The following is a 22,648-nucleotide window of genomic DNA, read 5'->3' as shown; positions in this document are numbered from 1 at the left end:
ATAGCTATAGCATCGTACCACCAAAAAATGTACCTCTTATGAGCAGTTTTTGTTGTCATTGTTATATTTGTCCAAACAAAGGTACCTTTGGTTGTATCAGGCTTTAAAATGAAGAAGAAACTGAAGAAACAACGGTGCTCTAATCATTTTGTAGTTTGATGGTGTTCTAGCAGGACTTCCAGGTATCTTGCAGCGGGGCTCCAAGTGAGAGAGCAGTCAGCAAACCCGATGTCTTCCATCACTAGAGAGGCCGGTCATCTCGTCCGATGAATTCAATTATTTTTTGGGGTTATTTGCTTTGAGACTTCTGCCTGCCACACACATGCGGATGAGTGTTGTCCAGCGTTTTGGCTCCATCAGCTGCCATTTGACTGTTGATCACATCATGAGCCTCAAACTCGCCATACTCATACATTGTTCCTCAAATGCCGTATTAAATGAAAGCTTTTTAACGTGCTATCCCGGTGAGATGTTTTGCAGGGTGCAAAATGTATATCGCTCACACAAACAGCAGGTAAGTTCCGCATGGCAGACATGTTTGTTTTAGGTTTGGCACGCCAGTGCAGTGTGAAGGAAAGCGGGCGTGGGGCAATTGCTACAGGATGCACGCTGCAATAGTACGAGCCAGAGGTGATTGGCGCTAAAAGGCATTTGTCAGCATATGCGGAGCACATGCTTTTTCAGGGAAATCAGCCGCTATTGATCGGTGGCCGATCGATCGGGTCATCCCTGCTTATCACCTACAATGTGAAAATTGTCCAGTCTCATTCTAAACAGTAATTATGAGATCCTGGACTATTGTTCAACACAATGAAACCCTGAAATCAGAAAGTGCATGTTCATATTGTCTAATTACAATGCATTGAAAAGTGGTGCTATAATGGAAATCAGTGGGACTTTTTTGCCTCTCAGGACCTCAAAGTGTAGGAAATTTGGAATCTGATCCTGCACAAAAAATAAAGCATCAAAATCAATTTTCTGACAAATCTTATAGTTTATAGTTGCGTATAGTTGGATTTATTATATGGAAAATAACTCATTTTGTATGTATTTTTCTAAGCAAAACAGTGACATCATTAAAAAATTACACATTTGGTATTTTTGATTACAACCAAAGTACATTTAGAGATTTTAGGGGGGAAAAGTACAGCAAATATTAATGTTATGTTTTTGGGAGTATAAATGTTTTGTCCTCTCGGGACCTCAAGGGTTATTAAATAAATTAAAGGGACCCCCACAGGGTTGGTGTCACGGCGTGCATTAATAACACGACAAGACGCACATCATATTGTGCGCTAACTGGGAAAATGTAGGCAAACTGAAAAACATGCAATGTAATTCCTAATTATTTAATATATACATTTCTTTTTAGTCATAATGTTACAAGAAAAACATTGAAATACTTTGTACTTTGTACTTTGTACTTTACTTTATTTATCCCACAGCGGGGAAATTCACTTGTTACAGCAGCAAGCAAGATACGCAAGTAAAGAATACATAGTGACTACAACATGGTTCAGGTGGTGCAGGTGTTGTAGAGCCTGACAGCGGTCGGTATGAAGGACCTGCGGAACCTCTCCTTCTTACACCGTGGGTGTAACAGTCTGCTGCTGAAGGAGCTGCTAAGGGAACCCACAGTGTCATGTAGCGGGTGAGAGGTGTTGTCCATGATGGATGTCAGCTTAGCCAACATCCTTCTCTCCCCCACTTCCTCCACGGAGTCCAGAGGACCGTCCAGGACAGAGCTCGCTCTCCTGATCAGCCTATTGATCCTGCTCCTGTCCCTGTCCGTGCTGCCCCCTCTCCAGCAGCCCACAGCATAGAAGATGGCTGAGGCCACCACAGAGTCATAAAAGGTCCGTAAAAGAGTCCTGCACACACCAAAGGACCTCAGTCTCCTCAGCAGGTGGAGGCGACTCTGGCCCTTCTTGTAGAGGACCAGTCCAGCTTGTTGTTAAGGTGAACACCCAGGAATTTGTAGCTGTCTACCAACTCTATGTCCGCTCCCTGGATGTTCACCGGTGTGAAGTGAGATGTTTTCCTCTGGAAGTTAATGATCATCTCCTTTCTCTTGCTGGTGTTGAGTTGCAGCTGGTTAAGCTCACTCCAGCTGACAAAGTCCCTGATGACCGTCCTGTATTCCAGATCATTCCCCTCTGAAACACAACCCACAGTGGCTGTGTCATCGGAGAACTTCTGGATGTGACACTGTGTGGAGTTGTGTGTGAAGTCCTAGGTGTAGAGGGTGAAGAGGAAAGGGGAGAGCACCGTACCCTGAGGGGCACCTGTGCTGCAGAGTACCATGTCAGACACACAGTGACGGAGCCTCACATACTGTGGTCTGTTGGTGAGGTAGTCTATAACCCATGCAGTCAGGTGTTGGTCTACTCCCACACTCTCCATCTTCACTCTGAGTAGTGACGGCTGGATGGTCTTCCTTGCCTTGATCTTCTTCAGCTGACTTCTCACCTGATCATCAGTTATGGAGAGGGGGGTAGAGGATGGCTGGGATGGGGATGTGGGGGTGAAGAGTGGTGAGTGGGGAGGGGAGGGAGGGGGGGCAGACTCAAATCTGTTGAAAAACAGTGAGTTCATCTGCCCCCTGATATGGCCCTGATGCTACGTTTTTAAGGCACAGCTTTGACTTTACTGTTAGTACATGTGGTACGCTGTTGACAAAGGGGTGGGGTTGGTTTGCTTTGTTATGCTTGTGTTTCTACAATCTCTGTGTTTTGTCTTTACAGGTGCCCTTCCCGGTTCTTCAGGGGGAAGGAGTGGAATATCTTGGCCATGCAGATGAGGCTATCATTGCTATTTCAAACTACAGACTCCACATCAAGTTCAAGGACTCTGTCATCAATGTAAGTGCATGTCAAAGACTAAAACAATTGGGAATTTTGATGTACGCTGTCAAGTACCAACTCAGTGCACCAATCCCAATGCAGATGCCGTGGGAGAGTTTCTACCAGGAGAATCCCACAGGCATCACTGCCATCTTGGTTCTTGGCAGGATCGGTTTAGCGTTAGATCTGAGCCTGGTGTCTACTGATGCTAACAGACTGACACCAGGGGCCTCATCTGTAAACATGCGTGGAAATATGACTAAAAGTCTCCGTACGCCAGAAACCCAAAATGTGCACACGGACAAAAATATTAAGACCTATAAAAAGTGGCGTACGCACGCACTCACGCCATTTGTGGTTTGTAGATTCCACCTTGAGGAGTACGCAACTCCGCCTCAGGTTACGCCCTTGCCATGCCTCCACTTCATCATAGAAGGTCAATGCAAAGTAACTCATGAATGTGTGTCCATATTTAATGAGGCATGATTGCATTGTTACTAGCGTTGTGAACGATAAACCGATGCGACCGGATATCAGGTTTGACAAGAGAGCGATGCTGTTGCACAGATAGAAGCCTCCTGGATTGATAAGAATCGGCCACAAATCCTGCGATGAATCAACTGTAGAGACATGCACGGGCCATTACAGCTGGTTGACAGTCCATCTCTCAAACAACGCGGGAGCCTGGGCTACGTACAAGCCACCTAATTGATCATATATTAGGTAATATTTAAAACTAAGACAGGAACATCTTCAAATTAAAAGCAATCAATGAATACAGAGCCACCGTCCACCAGTGCGAGCCTGGAGTTTGTTTTGCAGAGATGTTTGTGTCAGTTATTATACCTTTTTCATCAGTTGTTATTTATTATGACAGTTATATCACATTATTTATTTATAGTGATTATAAACCTTGACCTATTGTACCACATCGTTTATATTGCCTATCATTTTCCTATATATTTAAAATTGGCAAAGGGTACATTTTTGGAATACAGGAAGTGAATGTGATGTATTCCAGTGTAACTTGTGTGTGTGTGTGTGTGTGTGTGTGTGTGTGTGTGTGTGTTCCAAATGAATGAAAGCATCTCCTTTACCATAGATGAACCCAAAAAGCCACAACCTCTCCCCCACACTCCCCTCCAGGTTATCTTACTATCATACTTCCAAGCTGTTTTCTTGCCCTTTGCTCCTGTCTGTGTTTGTCTTTCCCTCCATGATTTCAATTTGGCAAGGTTACGTGGCCGCGCGGCAAGTCGCACACTGCATAAGCCACGCATGTCATCTTTCAGCCTCTCTCACGTTTTCGTTCCCTCTTTATAACATGTCATTCTTTAGTGTTTTTTCACCTAATTTTTTTGGATTTAATTATTTTTCCATTTCCTCCTGTCTTGTGTCCTCCTCCCTGTCTGTGTGCTCCATGTTGTCGCTGTGTTTTAGACCTACCCAGATGTGGACAATGAAATATCTGTGAGTATCATGTGTTCAATAAAACACCCCTTTCCACAGAGGAGACAGATTTTCCTCATCTGCACAATTACACTGCAAGGACAAACTCCATCTTACACTGCACTATTATATAGTTGAATGTAACCCGTTGTGTTATTGATAGTATATTGGAGACTACTGCACAACTTGCATAACATTTGTTATTTAAAAGAACACACATTCCAGTGAGCCGTGCGCTATATACCAACTGGGTTGTATGGCAGAGGCCGATGGGTCTATTCTAGACCAGTGGGTGGTAACCCTAGCAGATGTGCTGTCTTCTCTGTCGGCGCCACCGGGCTCATCACACGTGCTCTTTGTCCCCGCCTGCAGGTTCCTCTTAGGCTGATCGAGAGCGTGGAGAGCAGGGATATGTTCCAGCTGCATATTATCTGCAAAGACTCCAAAGTTGTCAGGTAATAAGGGAAATTCATTCATGACATTTGCTATAATCGCTGTCAATAATGAAAATGACTTCATTATGTTAGATCAAAGGTGCGGCCTGGGAGCTTTTTTTTATTGGCTGACGGCATAATGTAAAAGTAAACATGAATTCATTGTAAATGAGATGGATTATTAGATATTACACTCGTGTGTTTTGTCACTTATAACATTGGTCCCCAATGTTTAACCCATGGACCGGTTTGCGTTCCAACAAACCTCTGGCCAACAGAGGACCACTGATGCTGTGAAAGCTCAAAGGGGTAGTTGGGATTTTTTGGCATGAAGTTGGATGACATCCCCATCAGCAGTGTAGTCCATCGACAGTCACTTACCTCCCACTCGGTCCCTTAAGTCCAGTTCTAGTCGGATTTCGGTGATGAAGTACGTCGCTGGGGTTGCACAAGTAAGGAGTTTGGCTTCTCACAACAATATGCGTCCAAAGAGTAATTCATACGTTTGCGTCACAAAAATGCCTCCTCGAAAAAAATCAGACCTCACAAATGGCTCGGTTGTATTTGCCTCCGACCGTATGCGCACTGTCGCCTCTACATTCTTGCGTATGTGATGAAGACGCTCTCATCTTCTCCCGCTGTAGAACAAACGTAAACAAGATGGCCGCAGTGCTCACAGTGTTGATGTAGTTCATGCTTGGAAATGCTTAGAATAAGTACAATTTGCTTAAATATGCCTTTTTTTTTTTTTTACTAATAATAGGCCGTACTCGACCACGAAACAGCAGTCATTTATAAATTTTTAAAAAACGCGATAGAGTGAAGGACGACTGTACTGAGATTGAAATCAAATGTAGCAAAGGGATGTAGTAAATATCCATCAATGTGTTTTTCTGAGCCTCACGTATGTTCCCCCCTGCCCTCCCCAGATGCCACTTTACAACCTTCAAGCAGTGTCAGGAGTGGGTGAAGCGTCTGACCAGGGCCTTGGCTCATCCATCCCGCCTAGAGGACCTCTTCGCCCTGGCCTATCATGCATGGTGTCTGGGAGGCAGTGCTGATGACGAGGACCAGCATGTTCATCTTTGTCGTCCAGGTTCATACATACGACACACACACAACTAATTTGAGAATAATACGGTTCTTTAAGTTTGTTTTGTTGTGATTGTGTTCCCTCGCTCCATTTTTCTGCAGGTGATCATGTGCGCCAGAGAATGGAGATGGAGGTCAAAAGGATGGGCTTTGACACGCAGAACATCTGGCGAGTGTCAGACATAAATTGCAACTATAAGTATGTCACAGATGTTGTGCCATAAATAGCATGCCATGTGATTTTACAGCATGAAGATGGTACTGAGTGCTTTGATTAGGTCTTTATGGGCATATCGAGCGTCTGTATCGATCGAGTATGTTATGATTCACTGTCTTCAGTCGTAATGCACGCACTTATGTGCACACTTTCTTGGCTGCATAAATGGCATAGACAGTATACCCACAAGCACCACTTGTATAGGAGGTGTTTGCAAATCAATCCAATAAATAGATGTGTGTGCACGTGCACGTACATGCATGCTCACAAGAGCACAGCCTGCTGAGGGAGCCAGACGTACAGGACAACTTGCTAATTAAACAAGCTGCAGCCTGCTGAGCCACATGACTCAGCACAGTCTTATTTTCTCCCACTGTCGGGCTCGTCTCTCCTCTTTAGACACTTAGCAGGTGAAGTGAAAGACTGCATGTCTGTTGAGGATAGACACTAGTCAGGCAGCACCACATGTATCACCAATATTTCCTTTTCCATTTCTTACTTGACTATTATTGACTCATTAGTGACACCCGGGCTCTCCCTAATGTGTGTAATAAAAATGTGAGATTCAGACCTGCATTTTGTATTGTTAGGTTGTGCTCCAGCTACCCACAGAAGCTTCTTGTTCCGATATGGATAACCGACAAGGAGCTGGACAGCGTGGCCTCCTTCAGATCCTGGAAGAGGATTCCTGTGGTGGTCTACAGGTAGGCTAGCTGGTCTGTGCTTTTACCTGTTTTTCAGTGATTTTAACGTAATGAAATTATTTTTATTTTCAGGCACCAGAAGAATGGGGCTGTGATTGCACGCTGCAGTCAGCCTGAGATCAGCTGGTGGGGCTGGAGGAACACAGATGATGAGTACTTGGTGACATCGATTGCCAAAGCTTGTCAAATGGACACGGGAACCAAGGGTCCCTGTGGCGCACCAGCCTGCCAACAACGCGGGGAAGTTCCCGACTCATCGGACAGTGATTTTGGTAAAGTTTTATTTTCGTATCTACTGTATACACTCCTGATCAAAATTTGAAGAGCAGTTGAAAAATTGCAAGAATTTACATTTTGCACTGTTGGTCGTAAGGAGGTTCCAAGTAGAGCTTTAAAATGCAAAAAGAAGAAATGGGAGTGAGGCGAAAAAAATGTTTGAGTAAGCAATTTATTGCAAAGAAGCATTAAAGTGAAATAGACTGTTCATCTGATCAAAAGTTTAAGAGCACAGCCTTTAAAAGCCAACATCTTGGCAAAAATGTGTATCAAATGTCATTTTCTGTCAGGTATTCACTGTCATGATCGCTTGATGGCAAATGCAAAAAAGCTTTCTCTCTTTGAACGCGGTGCGATTGTTGAGCTGCATAAGCAAGGCCTCTCTCCCAGTGCGATGGCTTCCAGCGTTACTGGCGTGACAAGGAGATCCCACCTGAGATGTTTTCCACACGGCACAGTGGAGGGGGCACCATCATGATCATCCAATAGAACAATGGCGCTTCATGTTGTGCAGGGGCGTCAAACGGCAGCCAGCTATGTGGAGATGTTGCAGGGGGTGTCCCTCATGACCGAAGGCCCTCGTCTGTGTGGTAATGACTGGCTTTTTCAACAGGAGAACACTGCACTTTACAAAGGACTTCTTCCAGAGGAATAAGATCACTCTTTAGGGTCATCCTGCATATTCCCCTCATCTATCTGTGTAGGCTCTCAGTCGTACAGGAGTTGTCCATCGAGGAAAAGGCTTCTTGAGACGTCATCTGTACTTCTGTGAAGAAGGTGTCGGACGTGGAGGAACCAATAGAAGGAGGGTGCTGACACACCAATTCCGCCCACTCTTACTGTATTTAAGGCCTAAGCTACCAGCACTTATTAGTTCGCTGACGAAGCTCTTCGGATGAGGAGCGATACGTCCGACACCTTCTTCACAGAAGTACAGATGACGTCTCAAGAAGCCTTTCCCTTCCCCTCATCTACATCCAATGGAGAACATTGGGGGATGGATTTACAAAAATGGACATGAGGGGATGCCCTCCGTGAAGCCATCTTCACCACCTGGTGCAACATTCCCACCAGCCTCCTGGAAACACTGGCATCACGCATGGCATCACGCATGGCATCACGCATGGCATCACGCATGGCATCACGCATGGCATCACGCATGGCATCACGCATGGCATCACGCACGCCCAAACCACTTTTTCACCTTGTTGAGAATGGCACAGCTACTCATTACGGAGTCCTTTTTTTTTACATTTTAGTTCTATTTTTAGGGGGGTTTGGGTTGTATGCTCTTTAAGTTTTGATCAGATGATGAGCAGCCTATTTTACTTTAATGCTTGATTGCCATAAACTGCTTACCCCAAAATGATTTTTGTCTCACTCCCATTTCTTCTTTTTGCAGAACCTCCAGTGCAAAATGTAAATTCTTGCAATTTTTCAACTGGTCTTCAAATTTTGATCATCTCATTCATCCACCCCAGCATCATTTGAATATTTGTCTGTACACTTGATCATACAAATGCATTGATTAATGGACTGGAATAAAGTTATTTCCATAGATCAAAACATTGAAATGTAGGTATTCTGGCAGAGAGAGTTGAGTTGTTAATGAGGCTTCTTGGTGCACAAAACATGCAAGCAATTTCAATTTATCATGGCAAATTCAATTTACACTTTGGGATGCAACTCTGTTTAGGTCATCTTATCGCTTGTGCTTTTGTTTATCGCTAAAAGCAGGTAAATATTTTCATAGTTTGATAGTTGCTAGGGATCATATTTTCTTGTAGCAGCCGTTCCTTCATCAATGTCTGAGCTTAGCACAGGTTGACACTGTTTTTTTTATTATTTTTTCCAGGAATATGTCAAGAGGCACGACAACTTCCACTCTACTAACATAAGAGACAGGAAGTGTGTCGATGTGCAACACTGATTACATAAGAGAACAACTTGTACGGTTCCATTTGAGGGGGAAAAAAACTTGATTTTTAGAACCGTATCCTCTTAATAACATCACCTGCAACTTCGCACGTCTCCTTGTTCCCTTTTCATGCCTTTTCTCACTTCCTCTGCCAGTCGGTCACCGCTAAAAATTGAATCCACTGGTGATAATGCAAGGTAACTGGTAACGTTGTGTGTCCTGCCACCTGTGTTGCCAGACTCCTCCTTGACGGGCAACTCGGGCTGTGACGACAACACGGTGTCACAGAAGCTGCTGATTCTGGATGCTCGCTCTTACACCGCTGCAGTGGCCAACCGTGCAAAGGGCGGAGGTTGTGAATGTGAAGGTTAGCTCAGATTGATCAGGTTACTCGCTGACTATGGGTGGTTTTGCATACCACATTCGGCAACTTAAGACCAACGGAAGTCCAACTCGGTCCATTCCCAGAGGCCGCTAGCCCTTAAATGTGTTTTTCAGAGAGTGAATAGGTCAGATTTTAGCGCAGTTCATTTTCATGATAATGCAAAAATAGGTTGTGCACTGAGAGTGGTTATTGTCAAAAGTTATATCGTATTTTCTGGCATATAAATTGCACAGTTTTTCATAGATTGGCTGGTCCTCCAACTTACCATCAGGTGTGACTCATATCAACATACAGTCGTCCTTCGTTTATCGCTGTTAATTGGTCCCAGACTCGACCACAATAAGGGAATTTCCGCAAAGTAGAATTCAATATTAATAGATGGAATATGTTCATAGTTATGGCATAGAAAGCCTGTTAACGATCTTCTAAATACTTTTTTTTAACGTTATTAGAGCCTTCAAGACATGAAATAACACACATATAGTCACCTTTACATTTGTATTACCGGTATTCAATATAGCACATATAAGCAATCCGATCCACTTTATTTATATAGCACATTTTCCAAAGTGCTGCACAAACTAGTAAAACAATAAATAATAGAAAGTAAAAGTACAAATTGTGAATGTATTTATTTTTTATTAATTAATTACTTGTGTACTTACTGAGTGAGGGCGCCACGTTTGTACATGCATTCTAAGTTACATTGACGTGGTTGTTTTTTGGCGACACCGAGTGGCCACAGTCATTCATTGAGTTGAGCTTGTAACGCCATTAGGCACGCAAATTGAATGACAGAGAGCCCACCAGCCTCTTTTTGTTCCGGAGTACTTTCTAATGCGCTTCTACCTTGGAGACTCTTTCTGTAAGTAATGTGCAACTATACCGCTAATTATATGATACCTGTGATACCTATGTGGAATTTGAGACAGCATTGTTGTTTCAGTAGGACACTAATTATGTGTAGCTTGGAGATTCTAGCTGCTGCGTTAGCAACTGACTAACTAAATGCACACGTACTGTATAATTTTCAGTCTATTTTAATTAATTTTGTGAGTACAAATGTGAAGTTTTGGTGTTAAAATACAGCTGTTTTCTAAATGGCAAGACATTATAGCAGCAGGACACAGTGTAACAAACCAGTGAATTCAACAAAGAACAGAAATGTGACACGGTAAATAAAGGGTCTATGGCTGTTTATTACAGGAAAGCACTCTTAGAAAAGTTTCTTACTTTTCCGTTCCTGTTCCACACAAGTCAACCAATGCGTGTGACATCATCACAATGTGTGTTCAGAGTACTACCCCAACTGTGAGGTGATGTTTATGGGAATGGCCAACATCCACGCCATCCGGAACAGCTTTCAGGCCCTGAGGACAGTCTGCAGTCAGATACCCGATCCTGGAAAGTAAGTTGATCCATTTGACCTTCTTTATTTCAGTGTCTGCCTTGGTGTCCCCCAAAGCCCCATTCCCCCTCTCCCTCCCCATTTTAATGCTCTCACAGCAAGAGAAAAGCTAGACCACACGGAGATGGGGTAGCTACCCCTGGTCCAGTCTCTGTCCTACTGGGTGGACCAGCTGTCTGTCAGGTCACTCAGACACTGGAGCCATGTGGGCGGCATGTGTTTCTGTTTACCACAGTGTTTACATGGTTACATGTTGTCGGATGGTGTTTCACTGCTTTGTTTATGTCCGCGTGTTATGTACAAACACGTTAACCTAGCAGCTGTGTAGTTGCATCAATTTACATTCAAGCTTTTGGGATTCTTTTGCCGTCTAATGAGGCAAGAAGGCTTCCAGGCAAATTGGACTAAATCCCTCCACCCCAGTCACAGACTCATCATTCAGTCCCAGCCATTTTTCAAAAGACAACCCCTTCAGTAGCAGCCATTTTAGACTATTTGGACGGATCTTTCAAGGCACACAGAGTATTGTGTTATATGGTTATATAAACATGGAACCTACCAAAAGAACGATTAGACTCCCGTCTTTCATCAGGAAAAAAAGTTGGTTTCTCCCTTTTTCCGTTGTTTAGTAATCAGCAGTAGAACATAGGTAAGTTTCAGGAAAATATCAGCTCCTGACTAGAAAAGGGAGGAAAAGCAGCTTTTTGTGAAAAGATACATTTCAAGCATAACTTTCACTTTGACACAAATCTCTAAACAACTATACCAACATAAACAACACAAACATCAAAATAACAATTTGTTTACAAATATAACACCATCAACTATTTACAGTTTTCACATTTGGAACTGAACTGTGTGTGTGTGTGCGCGTGTGCGTGCATGCATTAACATTTCCCTACAATGCGTAACCTTCTGCACGCTACACTCCTCCACGCTCCTCCACTTCCTCCTTGCTGTGGAGTGTGTTAATTAATACATGCAAATGATCCATGGCGAGCTCTTATCAAATACACTTCTGCCACCTTGTGGCCGTTTTCATGGCTTCAAACTGCAGTGACAGTGATGTGTATCTGTTAGTGTGCAGTTGCGTAATCACCTCTTTTTGACTCTGCTGCAAAAAACCCCGTAAAAGACGTATGGATCGGGCGTTGGGGTTTGTAAAAAACATATAAATACGTCTTTGGTATTGAATGAGTTCATATATTGTTCTCACATTGCTTCTTTTTACTTGGGACAGTTCATATGTTCACAAATTGATCTTCTCTCTAAAAGTGATGTCTTCTGTCTGTCGTGTTTTCCTAGCTGGCTTTCAGCTCTCGAGAGCACCCGTTGGCTGCAGCACTTGTCTGTAATGTTGAAGGCAGCCACTCTGGTGTGTTCCTCTGTGGAAAGAGAAGGCCGTCCTGTTCTTGTGCACTGTTCGGACGGGTGGGACCGTACACCCCAGATTGTTGCTCTGGCCAAAATCCTGTTGGATCCCTACTACAGAACACTAGAGGTGATGAAGATGTACTTTTCTCTTTGAAAATCAAATGAATGAACTGATGCTATGAAAATAACTTTGTGTACACCTGATGCATACAGAGTTCCCTAATGTTTGTGAAATGATTCCATAATGTGCAGTATTTAAGTACAGTATATGTGTTCCACAGGGTTTCCAGGTGCTTGTAGAGACAGAGTGGCTGGACTATGGTCACAAGTTTGGGGACCGCTGTGGCCACCAGGAGAACGCCGATGACGTCAGCGAGCAGTGTCCCGTCTTCCTGCAGTGGCTGGACTGTGTTCACCAGCTGCTCAAACAGTTCCCCTGCCTGTTTGAGTTCAATGAGGCCTTCCTGGTGTGTGCTCTCCACGCATACATTCTAACAATGACTGCCTAACGTCGTTTTGGGCTTTTAAAGAGGACATGCATATTTTGTTCATCAGCATCATTGCCATGTGGTACTTTTGTGGTCGTTCATACTTTCATATAGTCGCCATGTTTTACATGCCTGGAAAAATCTGATCCATTTCAACTTGACTGTCTTTACGCTTTTGGCATTCAGCCGTCATGCTTGATGTAAATCATTCTGTGCAGGTCAAGTTGGTGCAACATACGTACTCGTGTTTGTACGGTACTTTCCTGTGTAACAACGCTCGTGAGAGGGAGGCAAGGAACATTTACAAGCGCACCTGCTCCGTCTGGTCCCTGCTTCGCACAGGAAACAAGAACTTTCAGAACTTCCTCTACATCCCAAGTCATGACGTGGTGAGTTTTGCTGTACAGTATTATACTTTTTACTATTATACTTATGCTGTTTTTCCACTCATAGTGCCACACTTCGGTATCAAAGCAGTGTCATACTTCCAGCCTATAAGATCCCTCATTTCACCTCCTTGCCTCTAAGGGTGCACTTGCAGTATCAAATGCAAACCAATACAAGAGCTGCAGCACTAACTTAGCCTCCACTAAGACAATCCAGTTCATCCTACTAAAAGATGTGTGTAGCATTTTGGCGCTTGTCAAAAGTAGTAACCAAAATATCTCAATGTTAGAAACACGATGCAGTGCACTCACGGACCACTGCAAAGTAAAGCTACAACAGTAAACACTGTTCAATAACACTATCAAACCAAAGTTGTAATGTTTGATGCAGTCTAATGAGTATGGAAGCCCATTTCCGCCACAGAAGGAAAAAGAATATCCCAATGGTAAGTCATAATTGTGAGAAGTCGAAATTACAAGATGAAAAAATCCTAATTATGAGATAAAAAATTGAAATTAAGAGATGAAAAAAGTCATAATTATGAAATTATTATGCAATTTTAAAAGTTGAAATTATGAGATAAAACGTCATCATTATGAGCTAAAAAGTCCAAATGATGACCTAAAATGTCATAATTATGAGATAAAAAAAATCAAAATGATGAGATACAAACCGCATGTGCCGCCTTCATCACAGGGCACTCGACACATGCGCAGTTTGTATGTCATCATTTTGTCTTTCTTATCACATAATTATGACTTTCCTATTTTGGAATTATGACTTTCCTATTTTGACTTCTTATCTCAAAATTTTGACTTTTTTTAATCTCAAAATGTCAACTTTTGATCTCACACTTCTGACTTATCATTGGGATATTTTAACATTAGTTTCACAGACCTTCCTAATAAAGTGCCGAGCATGCACGGGTCGGTTACGGGTTTCAAGGTATACCCCAGTATTTTGTGTGGAAACCACTCAAATTTGATGTCATACCGTTCCTTCGGTATGAGAGAAAGCGGAGGTCGGCGCAGTCACTAGGTGGAACTACTTTGTCACGTGCTGCGTTAGTCCTTGCAGTCGGAACTGGGCTTCCATGTGTTGAAACTACGGGCGTGGGCCGGGTTACCTTAAGGCGCTCAACTTAACCGTCGGTATAGGCAACACCGACATCAGCTGCCTCGTTAGCGTCGACATGAAACTTGGTGAATGTCTTAACTGTAAACTATGCTACATCTGACACAATAAATGAATGAAAACTTGGCAAGTACACAGTCCAACAACTCAAACACTCTTATGGACTTGGGTGGCAGGATTAGCCACAGTAGCCACTGCATTGTATTGTTTATTTAGAAAGATTGTATTATGTTATATTGTTTGGAAATGACTGCTGAAGCAGTCAGTGTTTTGTCCAACCGAGGTAGACGGTTCCTGCTCATATGCTGCCCCCTACTGGTTTTCAGTGTGACATTTAAAGCTTCCTAGCTCCTTTTGTCTCGGTTTCATTTGTTTGAATGGTAGCATTAGCAAGTGTTAACTGTCACCAAAAAGGAGTAGGACGAGCCTCTTGGTTTCACATCAGATTCTAATACATTTGTTCACTTCCTGTGTTCAACATGCACTATTTACTTTCATAAATACTTTCAGATGATAAAAGCTGTTTGTAAAAAACTTTTTGTTCCTTTCCCCCTCTTATCCTGATCTATACCATTCTCCAATCCAATCGTTTGTGGTCTTTTATTGCTAAAGGTTTCCACTTCCAGGTCTTCCCCTCCGGCAGTCTTTGGTGTCGTACTTTGAATGTACATGGGTTCCTAAGTCCAGTACTTCTTGTTGAGCAGGCCCTTGCAACATGGTAGTGGTGTCAAACGTCAGTTATTGAATGTCATCTTCCAATGGCGTGGTTCTTTGTTTGTGGCTTGTATCCTCTATTTTCCTTGTTGCCCTGCAGATATTTATCTAGATCACTGATATCATGTTGACAACAAGCGCTCTGGCCTGTTTCTCTGCAAGGTGCTGCAACCCGTCTGCCACACGCGGGCGTTACAGCTGTGGACAGCAGTCTACCTCCCCACTTCTTCACCTTGCACTGCTGTGGATGATTCCATGGAGATCTACTTGTCCCAGAGCGTCACAGGAGAGGAACTCGCTTCCCGTCCCCTAGACAGGTGCGTTTGACGTTTGTTTCAGTGTTAAATTGGTTAAGAATTCACCTTCACCCCACGCTTATTGTCCCAATAGCAATTAAAAATTATTTGTATTATTTATTTGTATTAATGTCTCTTCTGTTGTTGTTGTTTAATTTATTGGTATTTATGTTTCTTATGTTCTTATTCTTTTTCTTGTGTTTTCTTTCTTTTCTTGGGAGAATGAACAGAATAAGAATTTCATTGCATAGTATAACTGCCTGTTTTACTATGCACATGACAATAAAACTCTTGAATCTTGAATCTTGAAAAATTAAAAAGCAAAATTAAAAAGGATAATTTTTTTCACTGCGTCTGTCCAGTTTGCTGGTGTGCACAGCAGTTTGCCGCCACTTGCTGGTTTGTATGTAGACTTTGAATATAAGACCTCATGTTCAAGTCAATACACTAATTTATGTCAACTGACAGCAGGAAAGATGGATCCCTTGCCAAAAATCCCTTGCCATGAAAATACGTGTCCACTTTTAAATCATAAAAATTTGAACTTTATTCTGCCAAACTTCGACCCAACAATCTTGGGTTGTAAGCCTAAGTTGTGGAAAGGCAGGTCTAGACTGTCTGCATAAAGTCATTTGCTCTGTTGTCTTTTCACAGCAGTGGTTTTGGCATAATAAATCTAAATGGTAGAAAGTTAGGACAAAAATATTAAAATGACCTTCTAAATATAGCTTTTACCATTGATAGAGCCCTCGAGACATGAAATAACACCCCTATTGTCACCTTTACACTCCTATTACCCAATATAGCAGACATAATAATGGAAAATATGCCATCTTTGACGTAAATAAGAGACTCGCATGTTAGCATGTCAGCGTACTTCGTGGAGGCTATTGTCTCAAACGTTACCGAAAGACTAGTGTAGAATACTGCTCTACTACTCTACTATACTCTACTCACGATGCACCTCAGTCCCTTTTAACAAGCAGAGAACACATGCAGTGAACATTCACACTGGAGCTGCTGTCGGCCACTCTCTACACTGCCAACCTGCTGCTAGCACTCAGCTAACAGTCAACTCTAGCAAGCCGACGTCACGCACGTCACTTCCCTGGCCCTGCTTCTTGAAGACACACGCGACAAGTCACAGATGATATATAAACTTTACATGTATATATTCAACTACAAAACAACGATCATCTATTGATACATTTTTGAAAAACCGTGATAGCGAGGGCACGATGTTTGAACCACGATGTAGTGAGGGACAACTGTATATTGGGTAATATACGTGTAAAGGTGACCATAGGGTGTTATTTCATGTTTAGAGGGCTCTAATAGTGTTAAAAATGTATTTAGAAGGTTGTAAGCAGGTTTTCTATGCTCAAACTCCGCAAATATTCCATTTATAAACTTTGCGTGAATTCACTTATGGACTGGTCTGGAACCAATGAACCGTGACAAACAAGGGATTCCTGTACGGTCTTTTTTTTATTTTTTATTTTTTTAAATAAATATTGTATTATGTCTTTCAAGACTTCCCAAGACCCGCTCCATGGACAACCTGCTGTCAGCTTTTGAAAATGGCATGCCCCTGACACGGACATCCAGTGACCCCAATCTTAACAAGCACTGCCAGGAGGGTCGCCCCGTCCTGGAGGCCGCATCCGCCTCGGATAGTACATGTGTGGACGGCTCTGATGAGGTCATACCTGACAGTGGCGGCGGGGAACCCCTGGAGCCGAGTCCGACCGAGCCCCCAGATGGTGTTTGTGAGGACACGGCCGAGGAACCGTGTCATACCACTCAGCCTCTGCCCTCTCTGCCTCTTCCTCCTGTCCACATGGCTTCAGGCGTCATACATGCTCACACTCCTCTCTTTGCTCCTGTCTTACAACAAGCTCCATTGCACACCGCCACCCTCCCTCTTCCAACAGCTCTGCTGGAGGCTGAGAACCCCTATAGGACTTCTGAGAGCACCATGCCACCCAATCTTAAATCAGGATCTTGCTTACCACTGACCCACGATGCCACACTACCGTCAGCCACCGCACGATGCCCGCTGCCTGACGCCCACATTGGCAGTCAGGAAGATGGCCTGCTGCAGTCTGCAGACCTCATGGCTGTGAAGCTTCTAACGCCACCGGTTCCCCTGGAGGACTCTACTGAGACCCTAACAGATCAGGGAGAGCCTCCCCTCCCCCTGCCTCATGAGCAGAGCAGTGGTCATACTCTCAATCATTTCAACCACGAGGAGCAGCAAATGGCCAAAGTAGCAGTTGAGTCCCACAAAGAGGACACGACCGCAGATGTTGTCAAAGGAAAAGATGGGACATTAGCAGCTGCAGCATCTCCGATAGACTACATTCAGGGAGCAGCTCGCCATCTGATCTCCCAGAGCCCGCTGTCAGACAGGTCCCTCTTTGGCTCCCATTGGGGGAGTGTTCAGGGCCTCATGCAGTCCTCCTACAGCAGTGACAGTCACTGCACCAGCCGCTCTCTGCAGGCCAACACCTACCAGAGCCGCCGACTTGCACACAAGCTCCTGCGCTCCCAAGGCTTCCCCTTCCCAAACGGCTCACAGTGCTGCCGCAGGGAGGTGCTTTGCCCCAGCAGCCCTCTGCAACCCGGATGGCCGTCTGCCACCAGGAGTACGGGCTACCCTGGCCTGAGTGGAACTACTCAAAACAACTGCTCACTGGCTGGCTACCAGCTTCCGCCCGTGTCGCACCCCTCATCCTCTGCCTCCAGCTCCCCCCTTCCCCCCCAAGCGCCGTCTTACCTCGATGACGACGGGCTGCCGGTGCCCATGGACGCGGTTCAGCAAAGACTACGTCAGATCGAAGCGGGCTACAAGCAGGAGGTGGAGGTGCTGCGGCAGCAAGTGCGACAGCTGCAGATGAGACTGGAGAGCAAACAATACAGCACCCCTCCCTCAGAGCCAGACATCGACTACGAGGATGACATTGTTAGTAGATGTTGTTTGTCCCACCGATACCGAAGTGGTCATCTTCATGTGCACGGCATTCATTTATTCATTCCTTGTTCTTGTCTCAGACGTGTCTGCGGGAGTCAGACACCAGCCACGAGGAGGACTCTCTGTCCACGCATAGCGAAGACCGTCTGTCTGAAGGCAGCTGGGATCGAGTGGAGAGCAAGGACACAGAGGTCAGACTCTGGCCTTCTCACCCCCTCACCTTGCACTATGATGACTTTTAGCACCTCTAATTATCCAAGTGTGTGTGTGTGTGTGTGTGCGTGTGCGTAGGTCACGAGGTGGGTGCCCGACCACATGGCCTCTCATTGTTTCAACTGTGACTGTGAGTTCTGGATAGCCAAGCGGCGTCACCACTGCAGGTGGGACTTGACTATGTTTCCATTCACACGAGCACACAAAAATGATCTCTTATCAAAGATTAACCCGACGAAGGAGCCCCTGAACATTCTGTCTGATAAAATCAGTGGTGGGGTTTCCTTTTTTGTTTCAATTGTTTCTTTCTGCACGTTTTGGAGGGAGGGGTGCGGCGAGCTTGAGTTTCACTCCGGCAGCCGAGTAGTGCGACCAACATTTTAAAGTGCATGCAGAGGTAGATGAGGCTGCTGGATGCTGACCACTCATGATACTTTAATGCGGCTGCTGTCATCTTTTGGACATAATGGAAAAAACTACACCAGGATGTTGCCTACAGCCACGGCTGTTCAAGCCATTGTTCTTTAAAAGGTCGTCATTGGAACATTATGCATTTAAAGTCCACTTAACATCGGGGTGTCCAAAGTGCAGTCCGCAGCATTTTTAGTTTTTATTGGCCCGCAGCACAAAATATAATTTAACAAGAAAAGTTGAAAAAACCAGCAGCAGCAATTGTGGAAAAATCAGCAGCAGTTTACAAGAATAAAGTCAACATGTTAGGAGAAGAAGTTGGAATCTAACAAAGTTTTTCATTTTAGTAGCATAAAGTTGAAATATTAAACAAAAAATACTTTTTTTTTTTTTATAATATGAGAGACAAAACAAATCCATTTGTACTTTTTTGTATGTTAGAGTTTGGAAAAAGCTACGTTACAAGAGAAGAACATTTACAAGAAGAAAGTTGAAATAGTTGTTAATTTGACAAGAATAAATATATTCTAATATTATGAGGAAAAATGTCATTTTAGTAGTTTTAGTGTTGAAATATTCAAGAAAAAATATGTGACTTTTTAAAGTCATAATATGATGAGAAACAAAACAAAATCCATTTTTCGAAAATGAAGTTGTTACAAGAATAAAGTCCTGATTGTGAGAAGAAAGTTCAAAAAACATCAGAAAACAGCTGCCATTTTTAAAAGAATGAAGTTGTATTCGAACAAGAAAAGTCAAAATATTACGAGATAAAGTTTGACAGGAATAATGTCATATTATCTGGAAAGATCATGTCCTTTTTTAAAAGTCATAGTATTATGAAAAACAAAATACAACTGTAATTTTTGGAAAATTAGGTTGGGGAAAGTAATCATTTTATGGGAATAAAGTCATAATATTATGGCAATAAATAATCATAATTACAAGAAGAAAATTTACAAGAAAGTTGAAATAAACCACAAAAAAAACGCAGAAATGTAAAAAAAAAAAAAAAAACAGCTGTAATTTTACAATAATAAAGTCTAACGAGGAAAAACGTTGCCATTTTACACGAATGACATTGTAATATTATGAGCAAAAATAAAGTCATCTTAGTAGCTTAGAGTTGAAATATTCAAGAAAAATCTGTAATTTTTTTTGAAGTTATAATATGAGAAACAAAACAAAATAAAGGAAACCTAGGCTGGGAAAAGTCAAAATATTATGGGAATAAAATCATAATAATTCGAGAATAAAATGTGCAAAGATTGTTGAAGAAGAAAGTTCAAATATTTGGGGGGGAACCAAGCAAAAATGGGGAAAAAAGATGAAAGACTGCTGTTTGTATGAATAATGTGTTTTTTCATGAAATATATCAAAGTTCTTAGCATATCTACTGAGCATGTGTTAGTTTGCAATAAATCTATCATTCTTTGGTTTTTGGGACGTGGCCCTGGCTGGAGAAGGTTTGGTCGGGCGTGATGGTGCAAATCACGTCAGCATTGCGCCAAGAGTCATGTCCTGTCTGTGTCGTCCCGCTGCAGGAACTGTGGCAACGTGTTCTGTAAAGACTGTTGTCACCTGAAGTTGCCCATCCCGGACCAGCAGCTGTACGACCCGGTGCTGGTGTGCAACACCTGCCACGACCTGCTGCTCGAGTCCCGCACCCGCGAGATCCGCAGCCAGCAGTTCAAGAAGGCCATCGCCACAGCCTCCAGTTGAGAGGAACGTCCTCCCGTAGCTCAGCGACGAATTCACGAGTGGTCACCCCCCAACCTGCTGTGGATTTTGGCTGCGAGGGTGTGAGCTGCAGCGAGGAGGAGTTGATCCCCTTTGGGAGGCTCGTCCTGGAAGCGGAGGTGCTCTGAGAGGTGAGGCACAGGGAGAAGTGTCCCAGGACCAACTCTTTCTGTTCAGACATTTCAGCCTGTAGCATGGCAACGCCCTCTAGCGGTAACCTCAAGTACCGGACACCTGCACTCGCCGCAAAGACACCGTCACACTTGACAGGGACAATCGGTCGGCGGTCAGCGACGCCGAGCCTTTACCTGATCTACTGGAGGTTTTCAGCTTAGGAAAAAAACGAAAAGAATTGCTGCTATTGTATTTAAAAGTCTAATTTTGTATTCTTATTTTGTGCACCTCTAAGTTGTTGTCTAATGGAGGGAATCCTGAGACCAAACTTGAGCAAAAGGGAGAAACCTGCTGTCGCCATTGAATGTAAACTGGACTGAGTTTGTGTGTGTTTTTGTGCCCACGGCCGTGAGTGAACATGCGGTCACATTCACTGCCACAAGCTCGGAGTCACATCTGCTCGGCATGTTGCTGGGGTGTCAAGAGGCACACAAAACATGTTTGTGTTTTGGAAAGTCCTCTGCAGGGTACACTGGGAACTGACTGATATTTTTCCAACAGGGTCTGCGACTGACGGGCCTCAAAAAGCCTCATTGTCCTGATTGGCATTGTGAGAGAAAAACACTCAACCTTAAAGCTTGGTGGTTCTTTTTCTCAACAGGTCCCCCTCCCCCATTTGAAAAACAATCTATATATTAGTTTGTGTCTACTGGTTGTTCAATTGTGCCATATTGTTGCTCTTCTGTCTTGTTTTTTCTTTCCAATAGCAGGCCGCAGGTCACTAATTGGCTCCTCCTCTGTGTTTATGGTACAGGTATTTAGCTGCTAAAGATTAACACGTTGTTCTAATCATTCACCGTATGATCACATGTCACTCAATTAGCCGACCTAATCATTTACAACCGGAGAAACTCAAGTGTAACGTACATGTTGATATCTGATCCATGGTGGTGGCTAAAACTGTTGTTGAATTCGTGAATAACTTGTAAAGAAATGCACTGTAAAAGTTAACTCCCATTGGCTAAGATAAAAGATTATATGATGGATCTGTTTCCCAGCTTGTGTGTTTTCTTGTCACGGTAACAACTTTTGCTGGTCGATAATTGTGCTACAAATTATCGTTGATGTTCAATATTATCGGCAGTGTTTTTGAGACAGTTTTATCACTAATTGTAATGGGAGGTGTAATTCACATTTGAACCACTAGATGGTACTCAAGTATAGTGTACGGTGTACCTGAGTGCTTGACATAGAAGTTGCCTGTATGTATGTTTTTGCTATGTAGCCAGCGCGCACCATTTTGCACCATTTCATTTATATTTGGTAAGCGTTGACTGTCAGGACGAAGGCTCCGCTGCATGAGGCACCTCCATCTCTAGTTGTTTACCGCAAAAACACAAAGGTGACTACAAAGTAATCTACAGTCGTCCCTCGTTTATAGCGCTTCATTGGTTCCAGACCTGAACGTGATAAATGAATTTCCGCCATATAGGATTCAATGTTAATACATCCATCCATCCATCCATTGTCTTCCGCTTATCCCGGTCCAGGTCGCAGGGGCAGAAGTCTCAGTAGGTAAGCCCAGACTTCCCGGCCCCCAGCCACCTCTTCCAGCTCCACCGGGAGGACACCAAGGCGTTCCTAGGCCAGCTGTGAGACATACGTAATCCCCCCAGTGTGTCCTAGGTCTTCCCCGGGGGCCTTCTCCCGGCTGGGCGTGCCCAGAACACCTCACCAGGGAGGCGTCCGGACCGGATGCCTGAGCCACCTCAACTGGCTCCTCTCCATGTAAAGTTTCATCCCAGAAGCTTCACACTCAGCTGCAAACCGCCCCAGTAAACGTTGAAGGTCCCAGCCCGATGAGACCATCAGGACCACATCGTCTGCAAATAGTAGAGTATATCCTAAGGCCCCCGAACTGGGCTCCTTCGACACCTTGGCTGCACCTAGAGATCCTCTATATGAAAATGAACAGAATGAGTGACGAAGGGCAACCTTGGCGGAGGCCAACGTTCACCAGAAACAGGCTGGATTTACTGCCGGCAATGCCAACCAGGACCTAATGGCACATAGCAGC

The 22,648-nt window shown here is 43.8% G+C and overlaps 1 protein-coding gene across 6 annotated transcripts in view; it reads left to right on the top strand.

The window, feature by feature from the left end:
- The window catches only part of mtmr4 (myotubularin related protein 4), a 43,822-nt gene extending 21,960 nt beyond the window's left edge, over positions 1 to 21,862 (top strand). For 4 of the 6 annotated variants that reach the window (XM_054755108.1, XM_054755110.1, XM_054755111.1 and 1 more), the window contains exons 4-20: positions 2,745 to 2,861; positions 4,284 to 4,313; positions 4,665 to 4,747; positions 5,656 to 5,822; positions 5,921 to 6,017; positions 6,626 to 6,739; positions 6,812 to 7,011; positions 9,172 to 9,300; positions 10,615 to 10,726; positions 12,032 to 12,227; positions 12,382 to 12,567; positions 12,807 to 12,977; positions 14,986 to 15,140; positions 16,653 to 18,084; positions 18,174 to 18,284; positions 18,385 to 18,473; positions 20,262 to 21,861. In XM_054755108.1, the coding sequence (XP_054611083.1) occupies positions 2,745 to 2,861; positions 4,284 to 4,313; positions 4,665 to 4,747; positions 5,656 to 5,822; positions 5,921 to 6,017; positions 6,626 to 6,739; positions 6,812 to 7,011; positions 9,172 to 9,300; positions 10,615 to 10,726; positions 12,032 to 12,227; positions 12,382 to 12,567; positions 12,807 to 12,977; positions 14,986 to 15,140; positions 16,653 to 18,084; positions 18,174 to 18,284; positions 18,385 to 18,473; positions 20,262 to 20,439 (3,567 nt within the window). In that variant the 3' untranslated portion in view covers positions 20,440 to 21,861. Of the gene's footprint in view, positions 1 to 2,744; positions 2,862 to 4,283; positions 4,314 to 4,664; positions 4,748 to 5,655; positions 5,823 to 5,920; positions 6,018 to 6,625; positions 6,740 to 6,811; positions 7,012 to 9,171; positions 9,301 to 10,614; positions 10,727 to 12,031; positions 12,228 to 12,381; positions 12,568 to 12,806; positions 12,978 to 14,985; positions 15,141 to 16,652; positions 18,085 to 18,173; positions 18,285 to 18,384; positions 18,474 to 20,261 lie in introns of all 6 variants that reach the window. The other 2 variants (XM_054755105.1, XM_054755106.1) reach the window with 2 other exon arrangements.
- Positions 21,863 to 22,648: the final 786 nt, after the last annotated feature.

The sequence above is a fragment of the Dunckerocampus dactyliophorus genome, chromosome 16 (assembly GCF_027744805.1).
Source record: "Dunckerocampus dactyliophorus isolate RoL2022-P2 chromosome 16, RoL_Ddac_1.1, whole genome shotgun sequence".
Taxonomy (NCBI): domain Eukaryota; kingdom Metazoa; phylum Chordata; class Actinopteri; order Syngnathiformes; family Syngnathidae; genus Dunckerocampus; species Dunckerocampus dactyliophorus.
Note: the sequence above shows the minus strand (reverse complement) of the source record. Positions and strands in the feature narration are given on the sequence as shown.